Here is a 23,498-nt window from a genome sequence, read left to right on the forward strand (position 1 = left end):
CTGTTTATGTAGGCACGTCAAAGTCGGGGGGGGGAGGGGTGTCTGCATTTCCGCGCGCATTTTCTTTTCTTCACTCTGTTTCTGTTGCGAGTGGCGGTATAGCAAGCAAATGTTGGGCTGGCCGTTCTTCGCGCACTTTATTTGGAAGCTATTCAAAGCTATTCAGGTGCTTGGGACGCACGATCCGGCTAAGTGCTTTTGACTTGAGTGCATCCGGCGGACTTTCAGACTAAAGCGGCCAATTTGAAATTGTTGCGGCTGAAGCAAAAGTGGGCCAAAGTGGTAAGTAAGCAGGCCAAAGAAAAAGGACGCAAAGTTCCGCACGGACGGCAGCAACAGAGAAATGCGCACGCACGTGTTCTTTCTGCATCCATTAGCCCGAGCCAGCCGTACGCGGCTTTAATGGACGCGGCCGACGCGCGGGTGAATATGGGACGATGACACAGATATTCCCTCTTTGTAGCTTTGTAGCTGACCTGCTGCGGTGAAAGGCTGCCAAGCGGAATCACGTCAGCCGGCGCGCCTTCCCTCGGCGGTGGAGTGCGGCCGGCGACCGCCTCCTCCGAAGTCTTGACTGCAAAAAAGGAAAACAAACAGCAATCCTCTTACGACACATCTTGAGGCATTAGTGCACATTACGTATAGAGACCGAAGACATTTTGAACACGCGCACGTCATCAAAACACGGGAAATCGTGGTTTGTCCTTGAAAATGTCCCATCCAATCAGGCCCAAAGTGCTCGGAGCTCATGCAAACGAAGCTTCGGTTGTCCTGAAAAGACTTCACACCGTGCGCTTCATCCTTCTTTGCTACCAAGGAACGATTTCAAGAATCAATCAATCAATCAATCAATCAATCAAAGCTCTTTCTGTCAGCTTAACAGCGCTCGCGCCTCCTCCCTCGTTTGAGAGCAGATGAGATTGTTTGCGAATTTGTGCGGGTGTATAAACAACGCGTGTGGTCCCATATGTGCGACTGCCAAAGCTGTTGTCGCCATGTTGGCATTTTACAAGCTGCTCTCTCTGCACACAGCCCGACACCAAACGAGAAGATCACACAAGTGATCTTCTCGTCTACAACGACCTCACGCCACCTTTTATTAATACCGATTTGCGATTGTTCTTCTGGGCATTGCGGCGGACTGCAAAAACGGAGAGACAAAAGCGAGGAGAAGCCGAAAGGGAGAAACTGAAAAAATGTCGGCTTTAACGCCGACACGCGCTGATCCAGTGCGTTCAAGCCGTGCGGCCGAGACTTGTGGGAGGCATCCGTACAGAACGGGGAAGCTTGATTGTCTGCAAGTCCAGCAAAGGAAGCCGGCTTTGTTCGCTCGCTCTCTCTGCTTTTCCGCCTGTATTGCATGCAGGAGCCGTTAATCCAAGATCCTCTTGACTTTTTTTTTCTCTCTGGGATTTCATGAACATTTCAAAACAATGGGGAGGGGGGGCTGCTAATCTCTGTGGCACAGCAAAATCCGAGACAAAGGCAAATAATAAGAGACGACGACATCCTAACGCGTTGAAGCGGCCCTAAACCTATCACTCGCGTACGGGAATTACAAGGAAGACGCGCGTCACGTCAACACGATCCGGTGTTCGTCACGATCCGGCGTCTTCGGCCGGAACAATGGCGAGCTTAAACCGCCTCAACGTGGCCCCGGAGAGGGGAGCGCGGGCAGGTGAATGACATCACGTGATGACATCTGCCTTGGCGAACGCTTTGATATTACATGGCGGTGATACCCGAAAGATACAGGTGAAATGACTTCTCCATTAATAGCCACGTTTCATTATAACCGCCATATTACTCGGCTCCCAGGAGCTCACTTTTAATAGGCCTGGTTGGGGGGGGGGGGGGGGTGCTGCGAACCATCGAGTCGAAAGCGACAATGGACGTGGGGGAAATAGAAGCGGAAAACTGACCAATGATACGTGACCTTCATCAACGACAGTCAAGTCGGGGAGCCAATCTCGCGACACCATCATGTGGTGTATTTACATAGTCCGTGGCGAGCCTCGCCAATGGTGATCTCTCTCACCTCCTGTTAATGGACCCAGGCGAACTACGACCACGGCGGACGGCATACTTAATTCGAGCTCATCTCGGCGGCGGACCCCGGCCACGCCGCCACGCCTGGGGTTGGTCTGCTCCGCCGAGATCGGGTCAAAGTCGTTTGGGGCAGATTCATTTCCTGTGAAAAGTGCAAGAAGCAAGAGAATGAAAGGTGTGCTGGTGGCGGGGCAGAGGGGGGGGGGGGGGGGGGGAGTGAGGATGTACGGGTCCGGGTTAGGAGTTATTAGAAGCACATGAAGCGAAATGTTAAGTTTGAAAGGCACGCTGCGGAAGGGCAGGGCCAAGGGCTTCTTGCAGATAAGGCAGAGCCAGGAAGAAACCCGCCTTGCGAAGCACAACTGAGAGCGAGAGAGAGTGTGTGTGTGTGTGTGTGTGTGTGTGTGTGTGTGTGTGTGTGGAGGTTTTCTGTGTGCGCCCCTGCATGGCCCGCAGTGCTCTGGGGCCTAATTAGCATGCTGCAAAAGGTCACGGCAAGCAATCTCTTAAATACGACTGCCATATGTTTGCCGTGTTCAAAAGGGACTAATGAGAAAGTCGACAAGCTCAAAAGTACCTGGAATTTCAAAGACAATACTGTCCTAATACTGGGGCAGGGGGGGGGGGGGGCGGGGGGCGGTGGGTCAGCGGCCTAGAGGAGCGAGAAAGGGTGGAGAAGGAGATCCAAAAGGAAAATAAGCCGGGGCCTCCGTCTCATTGACTTCTTATTAGCAATCACTGACCTATCAAGTCTGCTGCACAGAGTTTATGGGAATCCGAGTGCTCGGGGGCACTCCCTATTAAAAGTGCTCCCCACCGAGCCGCTTTCTCAAACCCAAATCGTTCTCATTGCGGCCTTTGAATATTTCACTCCCATCTAAATAGTTTGACACGAATTTCTCAGTTTGTGGGGCCAGAAAATGTCCTAAAGTACACTAGCACCTTTTTCCAAGTCACATGGTCGCTTGGGGAAGGTAGCGGGAGGTTCTCGCAGCACAACGAAATGCGAAATCTCTCGATCCAACAAGCGCTGATGGCTGAACGCCCCGAAACCCGTTTGGAACCCGCAAAAAAAACCCCAAACGAGCCCCATGAGGAGAAGCGGATTCAAAAAACGGAAGCTGGAGTTTCAAATCGTCCATTTCCAATTTTGTAGCATCTATTGTAGAAACCACTTCATGTCTTACAATCTGGCTGGCAAAGTGTAATCACTCAACAGCATAACATGTGACAACAAAAAATATCCAAGTACTTGCAAAGTTACCCCACGATACATAATTCATCGCGCAAAGGTTTTACGAATCTTCCATCATGTACTGTATCTTCCTATTCTCTCGGCGAAAGCAAAAGCAATCGCGCACACACAGCAAAAACTTGCCATGTGACTCATCCCTGCGAAAACTGGCACACTGGCAACCTTCAACGCATCCTAATTTGCCCATCCCATTCCTCAAGAGTTCTTCCTGACACGGTGAATTAGAAGGGGCCACACATTGGTATGCCCGATTGGCCGCGAGCCGTGTTTCAGAGGCGTTGGCAGCCCGGGCGCCGTCTGCGGCGCCCGGGCTCCGTACGGTCGTAGCGTATGTAAATGCGCTCTCTCCTACGACTCCGGCCCACCACAAGGCACGGAGCCGAGAGTGGGAGTCAAGGCCGATTGTGTCCAGGGGTGCTTCCGGATAGCGATAGAACACCCACTGGTGGAGCGTTCTTCACTGGAGGAAGTTCTAGGAGGGGCTTTTGCCTGTGAGGACACGCTCGCTTTGGAATGCTGGGACCGAGGGGCCCCTGAACGCACAGAAAGTGAGTTGGAAAAGAAAGCGGGGGGGAAAGGTTAGATCAGGAACACATCTACTGCCAACACATTTGAGGCTAATGAAAAATGAAGCTTCACCTCTTTCTTTGGCTGAGGCTCGCAGCTCCATTTTCTTTTTTTTTTCAAATTTATTTAGGCGAGTGGGGGAGGGGGTGAAGGGAGCTGCAAGGGCGCTATCTGCCCTGTCACCTTGAATTTCTCTCGCCGGCCAAACGGGAAGGAGGCAAGGCTCGGCGTCGAAGGCCGGGTTTTCCGTGCCCGCCGCATCGACTCGCGCTGACAAAATAAGCGGAAATATCAATCAAAATACACAGAGAGACACGAAGGAGGGATGCGGGCGTGGGGTCAAACGGGCCCGTTGTAAAACAAAGCATCTTTGGAGGCCAAATATTGCCGTTGCCGAGCGGTCTGCCCCCAGAACGTTCTCACGCATCCTCCTCGGATGACGCTAAAACACAATTAGCTTCAAATTAAATCAGAATCTTGCAGCAAGGGGAGGGGGGGGTGGGCAAGGCAGTAGAAGAAGAAGAAGAAATGATTAAAATAATTACAAATTGCGCCCTGACAAGCAAGAGCAAAATTTAGCCCAAAGCCATTTGTCTGTAATTAGTTAATTAATCCTTACACAAATTATGAGCAATAACTCATCAAGCAGGACTCACCCATCAGAAATTCAGCCGACTTGGATTTCTTCTGCTTAGCTTGCCGCCGAGCCTTCTGCTGTAACTTCTGGAGGGAAATTGTGAAATGAATAAATTAGCCGCCGAATGAAGATCATCATTTATGATCCGCAACTAACGCAGTATTTTAAATATGGGACGACACCGAAATGTCATTTAATTTACATCGCCGCTAAAGGGGTCAAGCGCTAATTGAACAACAGGAGTGGAAAAGAAAAATTCAGCATAAATAGATAAGAAAAGTTGACGTGAATGTGTAATGAAGGTCACATTAAAATATGTCCTCCTTGTTCCCCCTTTTTTTCTTCTTCTTTTAATGAACAGGCAACAACATAACACTCTCTCCTGGAAAAATAACATACGCAAGCGACACAGGAGCGCAGCGACTCGACACGGCGCGAGCATCGGGATGGACCTGCGGTACAGACGGCGCGTCGTGAGCCGTTGCCTTGGAAAATTCGAATGAGTTTGCGTTGCGGAGAGTACATGCGCGAGCCGTGGTACGGCTGTACAATCGCTCCAGATCTCCAAAACCACAATTAGCACGGTCCAAAAGACTTTGGCATTCATTTACTCCACGTTGGCGGCTCCACGTGTCCATAAATAATCCATTCAAAGAGTTTCCCACTTCTAGTGGTGGTGAAGTGCGGTTGAGGAGCCGTAGACGCCCTATACTGCCTCCTATCGTCTGGGAGAATTTCAACCGACCCAGCGCCTCCAAACGATGCAGAATACGTTGCGAAATGGAAACGAAAAAAAAAACCAAAAACGTATCCCTGTGCGTGTTACGGTATTTTTTTGTGTGAGTGTAAAGTCAGTTTCACTTTCACAAAAACAAAAGTATTTTTAAAAACAAAATAACAAAGCGGGTCATCTTCCACGTACGGCGACGCCTGATCTGGAAGTTGCGATTATCTGGAAGTTGCGATCGTCTACAATCGCAACGTGCGATCAGAAGTGTTGCGAGATATCTTTTTTTTCCAGAATTCTTCTTCTCGTGGAATGTTTGTCTCATTTTGAAACGCTCTAATAAACATGTTGCAAAAGTGCGTCCCGTGCCTCCACGTACGGCCTCTACCAAGATCAGGTAGGCGGCGATTTCCTTTTCACAATTTCACAAACTCTTGCTGCTACTTTGGTCCATGCGTCTGCGCGTCTGCGTTTTACGGGTCCGGCTGCTTGAAAAGTAGATCTTGGCTCCAAGAAGGTTGCATGAGATTGCGCGGGGGTCCGTCATGTGACGTCCCAAAGACAATATATATATCATACATTTACATGCGGTTTAACACCGGCCAGTGGAGAAGTTCAACCTCCGTAAATGCGCCGGCGTACGATGCAACGTCCCCGCATTCACGCCAGAGGGATGCGCAGAGCTCGCAGGAACGTAGGTGGTCGACTGTACCCTCGCGTGACATGGAAACGAGAAGGAAGGTTTCAAGCGGGCCCCCCCCCCCCTTTGAAATCAGCAGGATGCGGAACAAACTCGGCAGTCCCACATTTCTCTCATTTCTGCAGCGCGCAGAACAATGCGACCGCTGAGGTAAATCCCCTAAGTTGTCGTTTTGGTTGTGGATCTGTTTACACGAGGATGCGCCGGCTATAAAAAGGGCTCCCCTTGCTCAAAGCCTTTGAGGCTTTTCAAGCCATCATTTTATGCAGATTTTGTTGATGGGGTGCGCTCGTACCCATGAACGGCGTGCGTTTGTATACAATATTTCGTTTCAAAGGAGAAAATCAAGGGGGGAAGTGGGGAGCGGGGGGGCGGGGGGGATAGGCTATTTCGACTGTAAATGACAGAGTAATTAAAATCGAGAGGAGGACTACTGCCAGACCAAGCTGGTGAGAGGAGTTTTGGTCAATGCGTCTTCACGTTCAACAAAGTCACAGTTTTTGCTTTTGCATTTGGGACGTTTTCGCTCGCAATTAATCACGCCATTTTACATTTTCGTAAACTCTCTTAAAAAATTTTCAACGCCAGTTGGTTTTTATCAAGAACGATGCGGTGGACTCACTCTTGTGTTTAGTTTTTTCCAAATCCGTTTGCCTGGTTTCTAACAACTCCCCGCCAGACGGAAGCGGGCGCCCTGTTCCGCTAAAGTCGTCTGACAACGGATCATGTCTTTTGGTGGCAAGTTCAGCTCCTGCCAAAGGAAGAGAAAGAAAGCCTCCTCAACACAAAAATGGGAAAAGCCGCATCAGGAGCACGGCGCGCATAGCGCCGACCCCGAGCGGCTCGGCTTTGGGTCGTTGTCACAAAAAATCTAATCCGCGCGACACCACGTGAGCCTCCGCGTCGACAGAGCGCAGCCAAACGCCTGCTTCTCATCTCGCTTCCTTTATCCCGGCGACATTGACGGCGTGCTCCTTACACTACCAGGCCTGTTGTTTAATGCGCCATAACTGGATGGAACATGCAGATGTTGCATTTCCAAAACCATAAACAACAATTTAATCCTCGGGGACCGAACAAATGCACGCGCGCACGAAAAGAATCCCCGGATAGCCGCAGCGTCGACACTGCAGTGCGCATGCTCAAATATGCGACAGCTTTCCGGCTATATGCAAAAGATGCGTCGACTGCGCGGTGCTGCGCCCCGACCCTGTGCCAAGACATTTGGGGCTATTGCAACACTGACGAGAAGAGACATCATTCACGTTTTCACTTTGTGGCATTTTGTGCTTCTTGTGAGGAAAAAGTCATTTGTAACTGGTGGCGTAACCAACCCCCCCCCCACATCCCACCCCCCCTCCTCCACCCCCATTACTTCCTTGGTAAATGCGATTGTTGTCAAAAGGAATTGAGCACAACAATGCCTTGTTCAGTTCTTGTTGCATTCAGAGGCATCGCTAGAAGGGCTTTGGGGAAGACCGCTTGCTGCTGCTGGGGGGCCGGTGGGCACAGACCAGCTAGAAAGTGAATTTTGCATACTGTACGGATCATCGCCCAGTTCAGCGCAGTCACATTGAATCCGCCGTCAAGAAATCGTGCTTCATGAAACCGTCAACCCTCATTTACGTCCGCCTGTTTTCTTTCCCGGCGCGGCTGTAAACAAGGCCCCAGCTTGGAGATGTCTTCCTCCGTCCAGGCGTGCGCAGAGCTGTGGACCACCCAAAAAAAAAGAAAAAAAATACAAATAAAAAATCTTTTTCGGCCAGCTAACGCTCCCATTTGCGAACAGGCACCACGTGCCATCGGCAAAAGGAGTCGAGGACACGCTTGTGAAAATGACGAGGCTTAGCGAGCGTCCAATCAGAATAGCCGACGCGTTTGTTTCCCGCACGCAAGGTTTTGCTTGAGACGCCATCCGAGCGTTTTTGTGGTTTCCGTCTCATGTCTTTCGAAACATTTTCAACTCATCCGAGGCGTCTGGCTCATTTGAGCCTCAAAGCGTGATCTTTTTGACGTGCGCGCGGTCATCGTGACCCACCCAGCAGTTTCTTATTAACGCAACAACCGCGTCGGTTGGCGCAGACACAAAACATCATTAGTATTCAGGCTTAATTAATCCACGCCGGCCCGCTTAAAGAGAATTGGCCAATTATTTCTGCACGTGCGCTCCTCTGATGCTAACGGATTGTGCGTGTTGCTGAAAGAGAGGGCAAGGCAAACCTTGAGAAATGACTTTGAAAACTTTCCCCTCCAAAAATGTCACAACCAACTTGACTCGGGAATGGTGACGAATGAACCATCACACGCCAAATTCTCCCTACGGTCAAATATCCGAGCGCCGATCGAGAGAAAAACTCCGCAATTGAGTCGTGGGGGGGTTCACACTAAAAAGATCAAATGTGCATTTATTATGTGCCCCGATTTGCGGAATTAGAAATCCAGCACACGTTGGATGAAGGTATTTCCTGGGATCATGGGAACCCGCTTGAGATTTCCAAGAGCCTTTTTGTTTTTCCTCTTGAGAAGCACGCACTGGCCTCTGTGCTCCTCATATCCCCGTTTGAGGAACGAGAGGCAGCGCGGAGGAATGCCAAATGTCAGTGGTCACACTGGACCAGCAGCCCCCCCCCCCCCCCCATCTCTCACCCGCCCCTTCACACCACACACACACACAAACAGAAATAGCTGGAGGTCCTGACCCGTGTCTGCTCAGCTATGAATGTTAGCGGTGAAACTGTACTCACAGTCCCAAAGGTGTCCATCACTGCTCGGCACAGCCGGCAAAATAAAAATAACGTCAACATAAACCTTTGTGACAACATGAATGAATAAAATTCTTCGGCTTATGATCAAAATAGAACAAAATCACCTTTTCTAATGAATTGTGGTGACTTGTTTTGGGATTGAAACGTCTTATTTATTCACTCTTCCTCTCCTTGCTCGTGTAACGCATCCTGGAGAGTACAAGACAATAAGACGCCATTTGTTATTCGCCTTTTTTTTTTTTTTTTTGAGGATTGATTGTTCAACTCGATTATTCATTTATACTGACAGGACGATCAATTGATATTTCTCGCATTTTTTTTCCCCCATGGTAATTCAAATAGCTTGCACAAGTTTCTGCTGAAATAGCAAAACAAACCCCAGGCAAACCGTGAAAGATTATCCGGTAGCATGCGAGCGCAAATGAAACGCAAGACTTTTTTTTTTTTTTTGCAACGAACACTGCCGCTCCGCTGGGGTGTGATTGGAAAGCATGTAAAGCTATTGAATCTGCGGTTTGTATATGTGAGGCGAAATGAGTGTTGTAACAAGTGGGCCAGTGTTTTTGTAATTGTTTCAAATTACACGTGGCATAATAAGTCTGTGAAAGCGGAGCCGGTAAGCTGTCAACGTTAACGAGACAGAGACCCCGTCCGTGCACCTTATCGTGGTCCACGGAAAAATAAAATTAACCAAATCATATTTAAACAAATGGGGGTAGGGGGGGGGGTGAACTGACATACTTGTCTATTGATCGCATAATCAGTGACATAATAGTAGTAGAGTGTTAACGGAAAGCCAAATGAAGTCCAAAAATCGACTTGCGGGAGACGCCTACTCGTTTCTGGTCAAACACACGAGACGGACAAATGACAAAATACACGTTTGCCATTGTGCTACATCACCTTCCATTTGAACAACACTCAAGAATAATAATAATAATCATAATCATAATCGGGAACTGACAACAACGGTGAAACTTTTTACGGGCCATTTTGCTTTACTTTCACTTGACAACTTCAGTCCGGGTTCTTCGTTGTCATATTTAGTGCTCAACAATGCGGAACCCATTTTCAACGCGACACGGGTCTGGACTGCTGGCGGGCCAGTCTACTGGCTGCACACTGTTACTTCAAAGCCAGGTTTTTATTGCTGCGGCAAAACCCGTCTCTACCCTTCAGCATCCATAGTGCCTTCACAGATACGTGAGTGTGCATAGCATACCATCACAGATGCTGGCTTTCCAACACCCTCAACATGTTCTTTTCCTCTATGGCCCACAGACAACACGTCCACAATTGCCAAAACCAATTTGAAACGCGGACTCGTCAGACCACTTTTTCAGGCCTTAATCCAAAGCGACGCCGGGCTCCGTGGTGCACAACACGAGCCGCTTCCCCTTTCCAAACGCCAAATCTTTGCTGGGCCTGCTATTCCACGAAACACGGATAAGGGCGGCGTGTAATTCAATAGTCACCAAGGGACAGGGGGGCACCGTGCACTCAGGAAGATTATATTTGTTCTCCGTGTTTGAAAACAGCCAGCCTCCCTCGAGACACAAATCGCAGTCAGAGGGGGCAAAGGCTTTCTCCTGCCCCGATCAACCGAGATGCTACGCAAGCATCACGTGTCGCACTCTTTGTATTTTAAAGCGCAGGTCGTATGCTGAAACGCCGCCTAAGAGAGCGCACGCCGCTCGCCCAACATTGGCATCGGACATTTTGAGCGCAGAGCGCATTCAAAGCATTTTCAAGGGAATGGAAAGGAGAGTTACCTTCGGAGGCGTCCCGGCGCTCAGCTCCAACGTGGTTGTCATGGGACCGTTGTCAACAAACACGCACGGCTCTCGTGTCACCTCCTCATGTTCTCGTTCTCTCGCCGCAACAAGAAGCGCAAGTGAAAGGAGGATGCCAAGCTGCAGCCCGAAATGCATCAAGAGGTTGAAAAAAAACATATCCGAGTTAGTCTTTGGCTGAAGGCCACGCGTTGTCCATCCATTCCATAGACGAGTCCCATGGCGCATCCTCACGCTTGCTGTCAAGCTACCATAGCGATTTTTTCATGCACGTCCCAGAAGATAAGCCACGGGACGAGCCATCCGATGGGGAAAAATAGTGCGATTTCATACGGTGGACTTTTTGGGCGGAAGATTGACATCAGAAAAAGGAAAAGGAGCCCCTGCGAGCGGTATTCATCTCTCCTTCCAGACATATCCCCGCTCGTCCACAGCGTGGCCTTTTTCCAAGCGTCACCTGCCAAGACAAAGTTGCGTCTTGGTGACGGTCGCACCGAAGCGGATGGCATCGCCGTTTGTTGTCTTTTCAATGCCTTTCATTATTCATGGGGGTGAAATGCTGCTGCGCTCAAACCCCCCCTTCCCCCGATCCCCTTATTGTTTCACGGGGGACACCTTCCCGACAAAGATGGCCACTTCATCACCTTGCCGTCGTGACAACGAACCGCGCCCAGCCCAAGCTAAAGTCCTCACTCTGCTTTGTAAACATGCATAATGCAGCGTATGACAACGGCGCGATACATTATTGAGAGGGAGCGGCAGAAAAATACATTTCTCAAGCGGGAACCCTGCAAGTTAAGCAGCTGCTCTCAGGAAAAGATTCACTCGCCACCACGGTGAGACGGGCTTACGGATGACGAATGATCCTCGGGCGTTGTGCGGCACGGCGCGACGTTCGCAAAGCTAAACTTCAGCATCGGGCGCAACCAGACCACAACGCTCATACAGAATGAAGAACCGGGATCAGGGTTCAGCAAAGTACACAAGCCCCGAGAGGCACGATTGGTTTACCGTCATGCTCGGGTTGCCTTCAAAGTCTTCGCCAAACTGTCATTGACGGTTCACGCGATGAATCTCGACTTAAATCGCCACCTTGTGCAATTGAGTCTGAGTGCAGGCATGAGCGCGGCTAATGATGTTATCTTAGCTAATTAACCTGTGTAGGGGATTCCACTGCAGGACATGGGATTGTTCATCCCTCATCCGCGTCTTCATTATTATCTTGACAATCATTATCATAAAGTGGCTAACTTGATGTTGGCCATTCCGCCGCCATTAATCTCGATTGAGTCCTTCCTTGCCTTTTCCGTGCGGGCGGGCGAGGGCCCTTTGGGGTCATTTTTAATTATCACCGAAAGGATGGGAATTCGGGCACATTCAAATAAGATCAGTTGTGGTCACAGTAATCTGTGGGAACCCCCGCGAGGCCCCGTTACATCAATGAATGCGCTTTGACTACATTTGTGATTTTGCGGCGGAGCCCCTCCCCCCCCTCCTCCCGCGCCCACGCTCGCCTCTTTACTTTGCGTCAGCTTTCACTCGGAATGTCGGCTACAACCTATTAACACAGCAAACGAGGAGCGGATCGATAGCCCTCAATGGGCCATGTGTCATTAGTTAATCGGCTATTGATGAGCTATCGGCACGCAGCTAATTAATCCCACACCCCCGGTGCCGGCCTTCAGACGTTCCCTTAATGGCGCTCTTCATCTTAGCCGTTACTCATAGGCACGCTGCCCTTTTTGCTGTCGGCTAGACAGTGACTGACGGGGAATACAAGTTAGCCGTCAAGAATCTCGACTCACCTGGAGCTTTCCAACCCAGCGCGGCAAACGTTAATATTAAACCCTCGGCTACCAAACAGAACAAATGCGGTCTTGGGCCACGTGGCTGAAAAAGTGTGCGGTCCAAATCAGATCATCTGTTAAGGGTCAGTCGGGATGAATTTGGAAATTCTTCGCTGGTGAAGAACGGCAAAATATGCTGCGTTTCCTTGCCTCTCACAACCACATGGTTGAATTCCTCAGCGAACCCGGTGCTCCACTCTTTGTTGCTCCGCATATTGCTGATCAATAGCACTCGGGCGTACACGCAAGAGCACCTGAAGGTGACCCCGAGCGCCGGCGTCACCGCGGGGCTCCAATAAGCCGCTCTTCAAGCGCCCCTCTGCGAGAAGCAAAGCTCCAACTTTGAGCCTGCCGCTGTTGGTTTGATTATTGTTTATAGATACAGCCGAGAATTAAAGTATGGCCTGCAGGCAGCATAATTATTTACAGCTGAAAACTCATATCATTACCAGCATGCTCCTAATTGCCAGAAGTAATATCAATGTTAGTTGATTAAGTGCTCCCCCCCCAACCCCCACACCTCCCGTCTTCAGACTCTGTAATGTGAAGAGATTGTTTTCCCTTAGCATATGGGGATGATGCTCCGTCTCAATGCAGCGGTTCGTATGGCTGCGCTTCAGATTTTTTTTTTTGTATCTCACTTTTTATTTATTGATGTATTTATTCATGCGATCCGCTCAGCCCTCATTCCAAACAATACAATACTCAGGGTCCCTTCAGAGGCTTGCCATGGATCGCCCTACTTTTTGTTGTTACGTCAAATTTTTCCTCTTGATGAAGATTTGGGGTTTTCTTACAATGAGGATGTGACGTATAGCGATGCCCGATATTCTGAACCAAAGTGAGCTGGAGATAAATTCTGGAACAAAAGTCACTCGCAAATGACCAAAAAACAAAAACATTTTGCCAGGTCAAGGTCTGCGTAACATGTCTTCAAATTCGGAAATGGGTTTTGAGCTAATTTTGAGCAAATTCAGTTTGAAGAGTAAGCGTACTTGTGTTATTTGGATACGCCGCTTTCCTCGATCACCTCGGTTTAATTTGGTTCCTTTTTCCTCAAACATGATTAGTTTTTTGTTTGTTTGTAGTCTGACTGCATATTCCATACATAATAATAATAATAATACATTTTTGCTCCGCATGTGTAAGGGTGAGTTCCATTTGGTTCAAAGAAAAAACAAAAACAAAATGAGGGCAGCCAAAAATGAGGACAGAAGTTTCAGTATGAAGGTTGTCTTGCATGATGGAACATAATTATTGCAGGGCGAAGCCATTATAGCTAATACAAATTAGAATAAAAATGTTCTTGGGAATTGAAGAAAATGATGTGGCTCTAAAAGAACGTTTCTGAAGGGCAGTTAATGTCATGAAAATCCATCTCTTCTGGAATTAAACCTGCGCAGGCAAGTGGAATGATATGTGAAAGGGCCAAGGCGAATGCTGATTAAAAGTGGGCCTAGGGTCATCATTAGGGCATGATCTCAGACAAGTTGAGAGCGAGGGGCACGGTGGGGGGGGTAGGGGGGGGGGGGGTCTTATAAGAATCTTGGTGACCATCAGGAGGCCTCTCATATGTCACAGACTCCTCAATGACTTGGCGTATTAGACGTTCAAACGCAAGTTAATGGACAGAAAAGCAATCGTGCGGAAAGGAGATGATCGCGTGGCCAAAATGTTCCCACCATGCCCTCGGGTCTGCGGAGCGGACACGATCGGACGTACCGAGACCTGAGCGGCGGCTCGGAGCGGATGGAGCTTCCCCCCCCCCCCCCCTCCCATTTTGGAATGAACAATGCACAAGCCCCCCCCCCCCCCCATCCCCTCTCGTAGCCCATCGTCTTCAAACTAATTTTTGTTCCTTGTCTTTTGACTCTGCGTGAAACTTGATTTTTTTCGTTGGACTGTTTTTGTGCTTTCTTTGTTATTGTTTGTTGTTGTCGGAATTATTCTTGCTCCATGTACGGCACTTTGGATACAAAAAAGCCTGCTAGAAAGACACTCGAGTGGAGTTTTACGTCTGTTTGTTACGTTACAATCATATAGATGGCAAAAATAGACCTCCTCCACCCCACACACACACACACACACACACACGAGAGGAACGGAATGGTCTCTCCGGCCCCGGTCCGCTTCATGGCCGACGGCCTATTCGGGCGCTGGTGAGCTCATTGGACTATTCATCGACTGTGTCCTCTGCCTCTTTTGCCTTTTAAGTTTTCGAAAGGGTACGGTGCTCACTCTGTGAGCTTAACCCAGATCTCTTTTGAACTTTTAATGATCTATTTCCTACAGGTTAATGATTCAACGCGGACTTTACTACCGTGTGTGCACTGACATATTAAAACACGAGCAACGATGCGGAAGGTAACCACGGCTACGCTGTTCTTTCCCTCTCTGCCTCATTCTTGAACACTTTCTTCAGCAGTCGCGCCGGTGTCGTCTACTTTTAAAACATTTCTACGTGCATCGCCAACGTTGGTGCTGGCAATATCGTACCGTCTGGAATTCTCACAAATCAACACTTGAGAGCCATCCCACCGAGACGCTGTGACGATTGCAGACGGAGAGTTGACCTTTCATGACCTTTCAAAATCGATCCTATTCAGCTGCTGTTATTCACGCAAACACATCAATTGGTCAACAAAACTGTTTTGAACTCATTCGTCATGAACTGAACACCGTCACGAGTCTCTACTAACAGGCGCGAGCTAACCGCTAATGCCAGCACCAAACCCATCGATGCGGAAGAAAAAAGTCAATACGAACTTTGTCTTGGAATTAAAAAGTATTTCACGGAATGCCTTGAGATATTTTTTATTATTTATGAACCGCAGAGAATAGCGCCTGTTGGCTCATATAATGTATGTATTTTAATATGTCTCTTCCCGCAACGGCAGGTCGTATATTTCGACACAGAGTGAGCGAGAGCGACAGTTAACTCAACACGTTCCCACGGTTGTGTTTTGTCTTTGTCGAGTTCCAACCCGCGGCCAAAAAGAACACGGTCGCAGCCAAAAGGAAGCCTTTTCATGTCCGCGAAGAACCCAACGATGAAGTTATACGGAAGACGGAGGCATCATATCCTCCGTTGTATAAAAGTCGTACTTCCCTCGCAGGCATCGAGAAAACAAAAGCCGTTGAGTCATCCACGTGTATTATCAAACACGATCGGAGAGCGGCAAATTGGTAATTATCCAACCAGGTTGCAAATCAACACTGTAGTGACTTTGCTCCGCAGTCCCCAAAGCCTCTTCTGTTCATTTAGCTCAAAGGGGTCGTCCGTAAACAGACTGAATAAGTCGTTAGCCTCAATTACGGGGGAAAACGAAGGCGTGGTGGAAACGACGTGTAAAAAAAACAACAACCGGGGTCCGTTTCTCAGGACGCGGTTGACGTGACGGCGGAGGTACGGGGCTCCATTCCGGCTGCGGCCTCCCCGCGCCCGCGTGGGTTTTCCTCCCACATTCCCCTGGCGTTGGAGCCGAATCGCACCCAGCACACGTAAAGCGGCTGTCACATTGATAAAGTCCCCACAGTAATTGAATCCCCCGCTTTTGCCGTCCGCATTGAAGTACTTTCAAATGACCTCTTATAAATCCTGTTAACGGCAAAAAGTGCTTCTTCCGCATTGACTGCAGCGTTACTTTTTGACCCTTGCCACTGGCTAGCATCTCGCGTTGGAAATGGGCTAATTTAGAAAAAAAAAAGAAAAAGGCTACATTTGCAGCACTTGGCAGTGAATGGCTGGTTCATTTGAATAAGCGCACCGTGCTCGGAGGGAGGCGGGGCCGGCACGGGGCGGACACCGTCAATGGGGTGGAACCGCAAGACTTCTTCTTCTTGGAGAAACACCCCGAACAATTCCTTCACTTTTTTTTCCTCCTCGTATGCTGTCGGCCTTTTCTAAAACTCCGTCACTTACCTGTAAGGCGCGTTGTACAGTCAATTCATTTGGAACTTTCCGTCTTGCCCTCTTTTCATTAGGGGAGTAACGGATGCTAGTAAAAGAGAACCGCAGGGCTAAATGCAAGCAGGAAAGTGATCCCATGAACAAGAGAGACAGAATGGCAACGCGTTCAGTCCATTCCCATGAAAGCTGCACGAGAGCGAGAGCGAACGTGATATGTGACATACGATGCCGAGCCAGCTTTTTGTGTCGAGCTAGAACGGATTGCCCCTCGGTCATGTCTGCCGCATATCTTCTTTCATCGAGTCCATTTCAGATTTTGTTACCCGGTGATTCCATTAGGTGCGGCGTATTCATTGCAAGACATGAGATCAACGTGCTCGCAGGTGGACTGGATAGATCTCACTTTCCTTTGGGGTCAGCCAATCCTCCATCATGTGTCTCCAGTGGGTCCACAACGCTGCTGCTCATCTCTTGACTGGTACTTGGAAGAGGGAGCGCAGCACTCCGACTCTGGCATCCCTCCGCTGGCTGCATTTTAGAGTTCTTTTGTTGAAGAAACGGCCTCACCCCACCTGAAACTCTCGGAGCTACTCTGCGCCTGCTCGGTACCGGAAGGTCCGTGGACCAGACACTATCAGAGGTATTGAGAACTAAGGCGGAGGTTCGCCGGGCCCTCTCTTTGGAATGAACTTTGGGCAAGCCCCCCCGACCCCCCCGCTGCCCATCTTGAAAACCCGTCTCAAAACTCATTTTGATTCGTCGACTTTCAACTCGACATGAGACTTGATTTTGAGCTTGGACTGTTGTCGTCTTTCTCTACAGACCACTTTTGGCTCTCTGCTTTGTCCGACATGTCCACGGCTTGGTTTAATCCACTTGGCAAAAGAGCAAGAAGCATTTGCCGTGCAGCGGAGAATCAGATATGGGCCTGAAAACTCAACTGGAAATACAGAGAGAGAGAGAGAGAGAGAGAGAGAGAGAGAGAGAGAGAGAGAGAGAGAGAGAGAGAGAGAGAGAGAGAGAGAGAGAGAGAGAGAGAGAGAGAGAGAGAGAGGAGGAAGTGGAGAGCACTCTGGCGTCCGCATCCTTCCACCTCATCAAACATGCACCAGGGCAGACGGACATATGGGTGACGCTACATTCTTGAAAGAGGCGAATTCCTGACCCCTCCGTTTGCCAGCCCCTCCCCCCCCTTCTCTTCATCCCTTTCTCCCGGCCCGTCACTCACAAATTGCCCGTTCGAATGTCAGCCCTCCTCTTGATCAAACGAGTCCATTGTCTGCCAATTGGCGGGGCGCTGACGAGGAAGGAGGCGAGCGAAGCGCGGAACCTCTCGTCCGCGAATGAGCGCGCGTTAAACATTGCTGCTCGCTGTCAAACTTTTTCAACGCGCCGCGCGCGGTCAGACATGCAGCCGGAAAAAAAAAAAATCAATACAGCTTAGCGTGGCTCTGACCCACATACAAGGAGGCCAGGCCAGTAGGCTCTCCAGTCCAGCCGGTTTCACTCTTTTGAAAGCCAGGGCGTGCGTTCGCAAATGTGGGCCTGTGCCTATTGTCATGCCCCCGTGTGTGTGTGTGTGTGTGTGTGTGTGCGCAAATTGAATCTACATTTGTGCGCACACGCGAAAGACTCTATATTAGCTCGTGGGTGCGACTTTCTGCGTTTGTGTGTGCGCGCGCGCGGGTGCTGGGCCCGAGTGGGTGTTGACTGCACACGAGCCCTTCCTGCTGCCTGACTTCACTGTCACTGATTGCAAGCGACGCGGCGCTAAGAAAAGAGCAAAGCTGACTGTCAGCAGCGATTAGGTCCACGCCGCAGACAAGACAAAGAGAGAGCGCAGCACATGCACATTAGCAATGGCTGTTAAACAACTTGAGTCCGCGAGATTTGCCCACCGAAAAGGGGAGGCAAACATTCAAAAGAGGGCTGCGCTCGCATTCGGAAACTTCGCAAGGACGCCTTCCCTCCCGTAGCGAGTTTCTTTTCAATGCTTCTCATCGTCGCTATCAACCAAGTGGGCTTGTTGAATCCAGTTTGGAATTTTTTTTGCAGGAACAGGAAGTAGGAAGTGATGTCATCACCAGCAAGTGAGTCACCATTAATGTAGAAGACAGCAAAGAGAGAGAGCCACCCGCCGGACTACTTTTATCCAAACAGGAAGGGATTGCATCAGTGAAAAATGAAAAACGGGACTGTGTCAGAAAACACAGTCGATATTCTATTCGCTTGTTGTAATCATGCAGAGGGGGGGGGGAGTGAAGACTGCTCCACCAATTGTACTGCTGACAGCGTGGGCTTTTCTATTTTTAGACATCAAGTACAGCCTTTTGTGTATACCAAAAAGCGGCCAATATTTAAAGACTGAATTTGAATAATTGATCTCGGGGACATCTCAGTGCAATCTGAGGGAAGTGTGACGGCGACGACATGAGATGAAATGTTAACGCTCTCTTTTAGCCGCTTCGGGCGGTAGAGCCCAAATATAATGAAAGGAACGTTTTTTTTTTTATTATTATTATTATTCTGCCATCCTGTCATTTATACATTCATATACAATCCTAAAATTTCTTTTGCACTTTGATTAAAAATGAAAGAGCCGAATGAGAAACTCCTGCATAAATCCTTTTGTTGCACCAAAACTGAAAAGAGAATGAGTTCGCGCAAAACTGAGAGCCAAACTTTTCGTTTTCGTGTTCGACTTTCCAACTCAGGCGTTGTGTGCCGAGGCTCACTCTCTTTATTAATCTCCCCCCCCCCCCCCCACCCCGCGCTTACAGCAAAGATCTTCAAACCAAATATGCGTTCATGCACAGGCATGCGCCAGCACGCCATGTAACAAACAGAAGCCCACATAAAATGTGAAAATGCACATGCAATGTCGGCTCACGAACGCACTCCTCCCCGAACACGAGCCGCTCGCATGCAGCGTGAGTCAGAAGCCCAAACGTGCACACGGGCACACGGAACCATTGCTTTCCTGCTTTTACTTTGTTGTAGCCGCCGCTTCCATTTCTTCACGTCGTCTCTCCGAATGGGACCCCGACTCGCCTCGTTCCCCGGAGCCTTGTTTGTGTTCAAGTATCTCTTTAAAAAAAAAAAAAAAACACACACACACACACACACACCTGCGGAGTAGTTTGGAACAGCGCCGGGTCGTTATTTTGGCACAATCTCCTTTTTCTGTGTGAATGCGTCGTCATTCGTTGAGCGAGCAATGTTTGTTTGCGCTATCACCATGGTCGCATGGGAACCGTTCAAAAAAATACTTCATTGTTTTGCTTTGGTTTTGGCTCGGCCTCCCCCGCGTAGAGGCGCAGGGTTCGATTCCGGCCTTCCCGTGTGGAGTTTGCGTGTTCTCCTGTGTGGGTTTTCTGCGGGTGGTCCACTTTCCTCCCACGTTCCAAAAACATGCACGGCGGGTCAATGGAACACCGCAAATTGAAAGTGTGAGTGTGAGCACGGGAACATTTTTCATGTAAATGAGTGAGAATCAGAGCAAACAAATGCGCAAATCGAAACACCCGTGCAGCATCTCCGAGTTCAAGCCATTAGCAGTGGCGCAGCTTGTTCAACAAATATAATGATGCTTTGTTGTCGGAATGTGTTCTCTTTCTCCCCATAAAAAAAAAAAAGTCTTTTTATATGCCCGAAAAAAAGGTTCAATGACAACGCAGTGTCGGGGGAACGACGTTAGCCTGCGACCCGGCAAACAAATGCGCGCATGCTATTTTCTGCTCCTCCAAGATCAGATATTTGGGGCAAGGTGTTGCGAGTTTCCTTGTGGCTCTCTCGGGGGATTCGCGTCTGCGCTTCGGCTTGGGTCGGAGATAAATGAAAAACCTTTTGACTTCCGCTTCAAGGAGAGTGGCGCCGGGCGGGAAAAACTGCCAGCTCAGCTGGGACGCCCCAAACTGTGTGAAATTGAGCGAGCTAACGGGCGGGGAGCATTAAGAAAACTAGTTCTCGGCATTTCCATGCCGTTTTGCCTTCAACTAGCCCGTCGAGATTGTTTAGCGTTTAGCGATCCTTTCTGTCGTATTATTATTAGAAATTCCATTCTAACGGGAAACGTCATTTCCTTTCTTTTGTTGTTTTTCCTATTTGGATCTAATGTTGAGATTGCTCCGTATACAAAACCCCTCTGAATTGAAACAATTGCGCACTGATTGACATCAGCCGCGAATTATCTGCCGGCGAATCTCAAACGGGGGGGCAGATCAAAGTGGGGAAAATATGACAGTGCGGTGATGCTGAGCTTGTCGCCACCTGCCACAATTATAAATGGATCCCGTTGTGCCGTACGCGCGAGCATGCGCGTGTGTGCGGGCCCTGTTGACAATGGGAGCTTCGACCTCAAGTCCTACCGCCCTCAAAGTATGAAATGTTTTTGAAATCTCAACACACACACTCTTCTTCAAGTCTGATTTCGCTTTTGGTCAATCCCACCACGGTTTGACCCACCATGAGTTAGAAAGGCGTCATGAAATGTCAGCTGCAATCATTTGTGGGGTTTTGCAGGCACCCGTTAAGGTCAGGGAGAAGGGAGTCTCTTAAGGTGCGCTCCATTTGCTCACCCTCTCGTCCAATAAGGGATCGACACTACGAAAAAGTCATTCGTGTGCATGAATAGGTAGTTGGTGTGCGCTAATTGAAAGTTGGTGCGCACAAAGTACTTTGGGGTTTTGTTTTTGTTTTTTTTCCAGATGTACAGAACAGCATTGGTGGGGTTTTGTTAGGACTCAATGTGCCCCAGTAATCCAATCGCATCACACCAGTCCCTTAATCTTTGTCAAGGAAATGCAATTGTAATGATGCATTTATTGAAACTCGGGCAAGGTTTTTATTTAATCACAACATGCTCGAACAGCACTGGCGGTAGATGAGAGGGAAAAAAAGTCGCAATCTTTCATCACACTGTCATCCTCGGGAAATCCAATTTGTTGCCGTTGCTCTCGGCTCGGCACGCGGGCGCGTGAATTGCGTCACGGTGCGGCTTGAACAACGAGTAAACCCTCGGCCGGTGCGCCTGTGCCATCTTCTGTCATCGAGTGCATTGGGAAGCCATCGGGATCATCTCGAGTGACTGTGTCCATGTGGTCGGGTGTCAAATGGAGGATGGCAACAAAACATACTTGGACTTTTTTTTTTTTTCGTAGATAGGAAATCGTATTGGTTGTAAGGCTGAAAGAGAAAAAAAAGGCGCTAACTCAGCCTATCGACGGGAGCCGCACTCATGAGTCAGGGATGGCCTTTGGTCAAGCGGCGAAGGGACGGGCGTGGTCGCGCACGCACGCGCAAACGCAGACGAGGGGGACCTGAGGGAGGCCCAGGAACTGAGCCACCAGCCGAGGGAGCTGGGCCAATTACGCCGCTCCGATAAATGCACGCATGGTGGTACTTAAAAGACGCTGCGAAAAAAAGAACAAAGCTCCCCCTTCCCTCCTCTTCCTTCCGATTCGATTTGAAACGGAGGGGACTTGGAAACAGATTTATGGGTCAGTTAAATATAGTCGGCAAAAGCGATTCCCTAACCGAGCAGCCAGCCCTCCTCTAACTCCCTCCCTCGTATTATCCCACCAGCCCGTTTCTCCTTCCCTTTGGTCTTTTCTAAAATGATGTATCTCTTCCAGAGGATGGAACCGTTTCCCCGGCGGGATGCTCAAAGGCAAATTGACCATCCGGGCCTTGTGATTCAATCGGCGCCCCTTCCACCCTCTCCTCCTTCCTGACAATCGCCTCCTCCCGCCGATGTCTTTCCAACCAGGACTCATCCGATGAAGCCTGAGCTCAATGCCACTAAATGCGTTATTCTCGCAACCTACCTTGTGATCCGGCAAACGACCGCGGAGGTTTTTGGACTGGCCAACAGCCGAATGTCGTCTCATTCCTGCGATGGCCTCGTAAATCAGCCAGAGAGCACAAAGTGGAAGAAAGCGTTTTTGCCTCTAAAATGGAATGCCCTTTGTTGACTCCAGGCTTTTGAAGATACAACGATTGTTGAGAATCGGGCTCGGGCGTATTTTGGACTGATTTTACCTCACCATCCTGCAAGTTGTAAACGCAACGCTTAGCAGGTTTTCAGCAGCTCGCATGGAAGTGCAAAACGCCCGTTGGCCAATTTGCAGACGAGCACGCGTCTTTTTTTTTTTTTTTTTTACACACACACATTGGCTGGCTGCTGTGTTCTGCTAATCCAGCGCTCCAGCACAATCCACTTCCAAGGCTGCAAGTGCGCCAAACAGGCCGCAAGTTGCTTTCCCCTTTCCAAGACACACGGTTCCCAGCGTACCTGTCAACTTTTCGGAGCGCCAACCTGTATAAACTACCACAAAAAAAAATCCTTATAAAGAGCAAAGCATCCTTATAACAAAGCAAAGCATTTTATATGTCAAAATAACGGCAGAAAAAAATGTCAATGATATTTCTTGTAGATCTCCAGAATACAACATCTGCTTAATGTCTAATCATCATTCTACTTGGTGGCATTGCTGTGTTCAGAGTTGTATTCCTACGTTCGATTTTTTGGAAAGTTACGTAACGTAAGATGCACCACCAAATCCGTATGAACTACGGCTAGTTGACAGGTATGTCCGAGCCATGTTTGAGATGGTGTTTCGGCAGCAAACGCACAGGCAACAACTGTTCTAAGTTCGACTGGTGGGGTGGGGGGGAGCTTACTGGTGTAGGCGCAGATTTGTCAACCTTGGCCAAGCCTTTCATCCTGAAGCCAATGCAAACGGGGGCAAATATTTTGGGGGATTTGCTTCTTTACCACTGAAGAAGATTCTGTCATATTTAATCCAGTTGCTAATTCTGCGTGAATATGCTGCATGTTGGAAGCATTGCTGTTCTTCCAGATCTCACATTGGGTGACCAGGTACCATCAGGGGTGCCCGAGCCAACATCTACTTTTCAAAGCAACCAAAACGCAAAAACGCACGCACGCACGCCATGACGACCAACAGCCAGAACGCCCCCCCCCCCCACACACACACACACACACCGAACATTAAGGAAAAACAGACAAATGAGGTCGCTAAAAGACTTTGTGAGTTGGGGAGAAGCAAATCACTGCCTACCGCAGAGGAGACGTGAGGAGGTGCAGTCACTTGTGCAGCATCCGAAGCGCAGAAACTATCGTCCGTCCGTCCGTGCGTACTTGTCGCGTTTGAAAATGCATCTCCCGGCTCCAGATCGCCGTTGTTTGCCAGTGCCATCGCCGAAACAAACTGCGACCGACGATCA

At 49.2% G+C, this 23,498-nt stretch overlaps 2 protein-coding genes across 4 annotated transcripts in view; one reads left to right on the top strand and one right to left on the bottom strand.

Moving 5' to 3' along the window:
* zgc:101569 (uncharacterized protein LOC449822 homolog) overlaps nucleotides 1-23,498 on the top strand; it is a 265,955-nt gene that overhangs the window by 188,189 nt on the left and 54,268 nt on the right. The gene's annotated exons all lie outside the window — the stretch shown is intronic.
* On the bottom strand, nucleotides 1,300-10,752 carry LOC127592937 (uncharacterized). Of its 3 annotated transcripts, none has more exons than XM_052054040.1 (4): nucleotides 10,473-10,752; nucleotides 4,528-4,594; nucleotides 4,055-4,141; nucleotides 1,300-2,191 (listed from the first exon to the last, which is right to left on the bottom strand). In XM_052054040.1, the coding sequence occupies exons 1-4, from the start codon at nucleotides 10,719-10,721 to the stop codon at nucleotides 1,995-1,997; spliced, it is 600 nt and encodes a 199-aa protein (XP_051910000.1). In that variant the 5' UTR covers nucleotides 10,722-10,752; the 3' UTR covers nucleotides 1,300-1,994. The 3 variants fall into 3 exon arrangements, 2 of the variants coding, with proteins under 2 accessions (XP_051910000.1, XP_051909999.1); XM_052054039.1 differs by lacking the exon at nucleotides 1,300-2,191 and adding an exon at nucleotides 3,407-3,837 and having other exon boundaries at nucleotides 3,944-4,141; XR_007960241.1 differs by lacking the exons at nucleotides 1,300-2,191; nucleotides 10,473-10,752 and adding an exon at nucleotides 8,805-9,358 and having other exon boundaries at nucleotides 3,407-4,141.

Source organism: Hippocampus zosterae, chromosome 20 (genome assembly GCF_025434085.1).
Source record: "Hippocampus zosterae strain Florida chromosome 20, ASM2543408v3, whole genome shotgun sequence".
NCBI classification, from domain to species: Eukaryota; Metazoa; Chordata; class Actinopteri; order Syngnathiformes; family Syngnathidae; genus Hippocampus; species Hippocampus zosterae.

Bases quoted from the DNA above. Each gene is read 5' to 3' on its own strand.
- LOC127592937 (XM_052054039.1), bottom strand. From the start codon at position 10,721: ATGCGCCATGGGACTCGTCTATGGAATGGATGGACAACGCGTGGCCTT. The intron at 4,142-4,527 runs GTGAGTCCTGCT...TTATTTTGTCAG, and splicing joins GTCGGCTGAATTTCTGATGG to CGCGAGTCGATGCGGCGGGC. The intron at 3,838-3,943 runs GTGAAGCTTCAT...CTGTGCGTTCAG, and splicing joins AGCCTCAGCCAAAGAAAGAG to GGGCCCCTCGGTCCCAGCAT.